Source organism: Colobus angolensis, unplaced genomic scaffold, assembly GCF_000951035.1.
Source record: "Colobus angolensis palliatus isolate OR3802 unplaced genomic scaffold, Cang.pa_1.0 Scaffold164, whole genome shotgun sequence".
Taxonomy (NCBI): Eukaryota; Metazoa; Chordata; class Mammalia; order Primates; family Cercopithecidae; genus Colobus; species Colobus angolensis.
The window spans coordinates 1,789,306-1,793,053 of record NW_012114755.1 but is presented as its reverse complement, the minus strand read 5'-3'; the positions used below and the strand labels follow the sequence as shown (position 1 = coordinate 1,793,053).

Here is a 3,748-nt window from a genome sequence, read left to right as displayed (position 1 = left end):
AGGATGGTCTCGATCTCCTGACCTCGTGATCCGCCCGTCTCGGCCTCCCAAAGTGCTGGGATTACAGTCTTGAGCCACCGCGCCCGGCCTCACTTGTCATTTTCTGTTGTTGGTTTTTGTTAAATAGTAGCTATCCCAGTGGGTGTCAGGTACTATCTCATTGTGGTTTTGATTTGCATTTTTCTAGTGATTAGAGATGTTGAACATCTTTTCGTATGCTTATTGACCATTTATATAATTGTCTTTGGAGAAATACCTATTCAAGTCCTTTGCCCATTTTGAATCGGGTTGGGTGTTTTTGTTGTTGTTGCTGTAAGAGTTCTCCGATATTCTGGATATTAATCCCTTGTCAGATATATGATTTGCAAATATTTTCTTCCATTCTGTAGGTTGCGTTTTCACTCTGTGGATTGTGTCTTTTGATGCACAGAGTCAGTCAACTTTTTGAATCCTCTGAAACTCTGTAGTTTTTAAGTTTTCTGTGAAGAATGAACAATGACAACTAAATTTGCTTGTTTCTTTTATTTGGGATTTCAGGGCCCTGATACAAAGCATGCTTGAAAAATGTGATCGGTTTCTCTGGTCCCAGCAGGCCTAGTGGGAGAAGATTCAGCAGGATGTTACAACATTTTGAGAAAAACTAAATCATGCTCCTGAACCTTCTGAATGCATTTGTTATTGAAGGAAAGACACCACCCCCAAATCCTGCCATCTTACTGGGGCCACTTTTGTCAGTGTCTGTACCCTTGGCATTGGCATCTGTGACTCTTTATCCATGACCTCAGTGTTTCTTAACCAAAGTTTTACTCAGCATTTCTTAACCAAAGTTGAATTTTGAAAAGAGTCAGTCCTTGTTTGCTGGAATTAGAATGTTAATGTCCTAGTATTATTCCGAACTACAGTATCAATTGCTTGTTGCTAGTGGATTAGAGAGATTCTTTTCTTACTGTGGCTTCCATGTTGGGAGCAGAAGCTTTTCATCCTGGTCACATGAAGACAGATAGTATTATTGCCTGGAGTTGAGTTAATTTTATATCTTGTCTGACACAATATGGAAATTACTAAAATAAGACCTTGTATAATGGAATTAACAAACCCAAAATAAGTAGAACACTGAAGATTTGAATTTGATATTTAAGTAAAATGGGACTGGGTGCAGTGGCTCAGGCCTGTAATCCCAACCCTTTGGAAGGTAAAGATGGGGGGATCACTTGAGGCCAGGAGTTCAAGACCAGCCTGGGCAACATAGTGAGAACTCATCTCTACAAAAAATAAAAAAATTAGCTGGGCATAGTACTTGCGGCCAGGAGGTCCAGGCTGCAATGAGATATGTTTGTGCCATTGCACTCCAGTCTGGGTGTCAGAGAAAGACCCTGTCTGAAAAATAAATTAAATAAAATATCTTCATATATAAATTAAGCTAATTTAAAATATTTTTCTCTGTGTTTATTTAATATTTTCTAATCTGAACCTGTATACATTTGACTGATTCATTCTTAGAAATGTGTTATCTGTAATCTTTCCTAAGCAGAGTAGCCCACAAGAATCATGCACTTTTTAAAATTATTTCTAAGAAGCCATAACAAAGCTGTGTACTAATAAAGACTTCAGCAAGCACTTGTATTATTTAAATTATGTAAGTAGATTGTCATTTGTCAGGCTCCTGTACATTTACATAGCATGTTATATTAATAATAAATGTAAAGTTTGACTAAAGTTTTCGTTTGAACAGAACGTAGACAGGAGGTTTATTGTGAGCATTTTTGCTGAAAGGTGTGGAGTAAGTAAAGTGTTGGATACACTGAACAATTCAACTTTTTTTCATTTGTAACACAACCAGAGAATATGGACACAAATCACTGTTAAATTTTCACATTACTCCTAGATATGATGCAACCATATGGATTAAAGAGATTGTCAGGGAAAGGAGAATTCTTAGAATTCTGGGAAGTAGTCTACGGCCATACCACCCTGAACACGCCCAATCTCATCTAATCTCGGAAGCTAAGCAGGGTCGGGCCTGGTTAGTACTTGGATGGGAGAATTCTGGGAAGTATGGAAAACCTTCCCACAAGCATAATTTGCCTTTTGGCTCTATTGGATTATGTTGAAATGTGCGTCTATACTGAGATAAGAGTGAGAGCCCCTGTCTACGGTCAGCACAGTGACTACAAGAAGGCCCAGAGGAAGTCCCATGGCAAGCAGACAGCGTGAACTGGCACAATTGTGCAATCATTTCCTCACAGACTTTCTCAAGGCACAGCAATTCTCATTTGATAAAGGGTATGGAGAGAAATTTCTAGTATAACAAACAAAAACAAATCTTGTCACTTGAATTTATTTTCCAAGGCAAACAAACAAAAATCACCTTCATGACATTTTGGGCTAGATGAAAAAAAAAATCTTCTTCAGTTAAACATTCAAACTTGCAGTCTATTTGGGTATTAGTTTTTAAATAGAACTTGTGTCTTTCTTTCACTTGCCTGAAAGTTCTAGGCAGATTGTGATTCATGGTTACCTCCCTTTCGCTTTTGTTTCCAGATCTGACCACTGTTTTATAGGGCAGCATAGTGGCTGAGAGCTTGTGTTCTGAGGCTGACTGCCTTGGTTTGAATATCTGTGCTCTCTTTTGCTTCATGACCTTGGGAAGTTCCTTTGTTTCTCTAAGTTTTAGTGTTCTCATCTGTAAAATGGGGATGATAGTAGCTCTGATTCAGGGTATTTTGAGGATTAGATGAGATAATGAATAGCACAAAGAAAGAGTGAGGTGTTAGAGCTCCTCTTTAGTGAGAATTAAAGGAGATGGAAATGTAGGGCACAGTGCCTGTGACATAGCATATAGGTAATAATGTTAGCTCTTGTTAGAAAGGTTTGAGATGTCGTTGTTGGACCTGGTAGTTATCAGACCCATAGACATTGGATTTACATGAGCCAGAGACAGTGGGAAGATGAAAATTGAAATTAATAATTTCCTTGCATGTGTTAAATTTGTGACTCCCCTGGTCAAGGCTCAAAACCTTGTAGTAGTCATCCTTGCCTCTTCCTCCTCCTCTATGCTCACTTCTAATTACTAGGTACATCCTCTCAATTCTGCCTTGCTGGTGTTTTTTTCCATTAGTCATTTTTTTCCCCTTGTCTCTTGCCACCAGCCCACGTTCTCATTACTTCTTGCCTAGACTATTGCCGCAGTCTTTTTTTTTTTTTGGAGATGGAGTTTCACTCTTGTTACCCAGGCTGGAGTGCAATGGTGTCATCTCGGCTCACAGCAACCTCCGCCTCCTGGGTTCAAGCGATTCTCCTGCCTCAGCCTCTCGAGTAGCTGCGATTATAGGCATGTGCCACCACACCCAGCTAATTTATAATTATTATTATTATTATTTTTAGTGGATCCGGGGTTTCTCCATGTTGGTCAGACTGGTCTGGAACTCCCGACCTCAGGTGATCCACTTCCCTTGGCCTCCTAAAGTGCTTGGATTACAGGTGTGAGACACTGCGCCTGGCCCATTACAGCAGTCTTAAGTGACCGTCCTCTCTTCACCTCTGACCGCTGACATCCCATTACTGCCACCAGTTCATCTCAGCACAATAAATGTAAACAATCTTAGATGTCACCCAGTCAGGTGGTTCACAAACCTGGCTACATATCAGAATCACCACAGGAGCTTGTTAAAAATAGAATGGCTGGCCAGGCACGGTGGCTCACACTTGTAATCCCAGCACTTTGGGAGGCCAAGGCAGCAGATCACCT

General features: G+C 40.2%; 1 protein-coding gene across 3 annotated transcripts in view; it reads left to right on the top strand.

Annotated features, from left to right (window-relative positions):
* HPS5 (Hermansky-Pudlak syndrome 5) overlaps positions 1–1,806 on the top strand; it is a 46,501-nt gene extending 44,695 nt beyond the window's left edge. For all 3 annotated transcript variants that reach the window (XM_011937459.1, XM_011937461.1, XM_011937460.1), the window contains one exon: positions 538–1,806. In XM_011937459.1, the coding sequence (XP_011792849.1) occupies positions 538–598 (61 nt within the window). In that variant the 3' untranslated portion in view covers positions 599–1,806. The remainder of the gene's footprint in view (positions 1–537) is intronic.
* Positions 1,807–3,748: the final 1,942 nt, after the last annotated feature.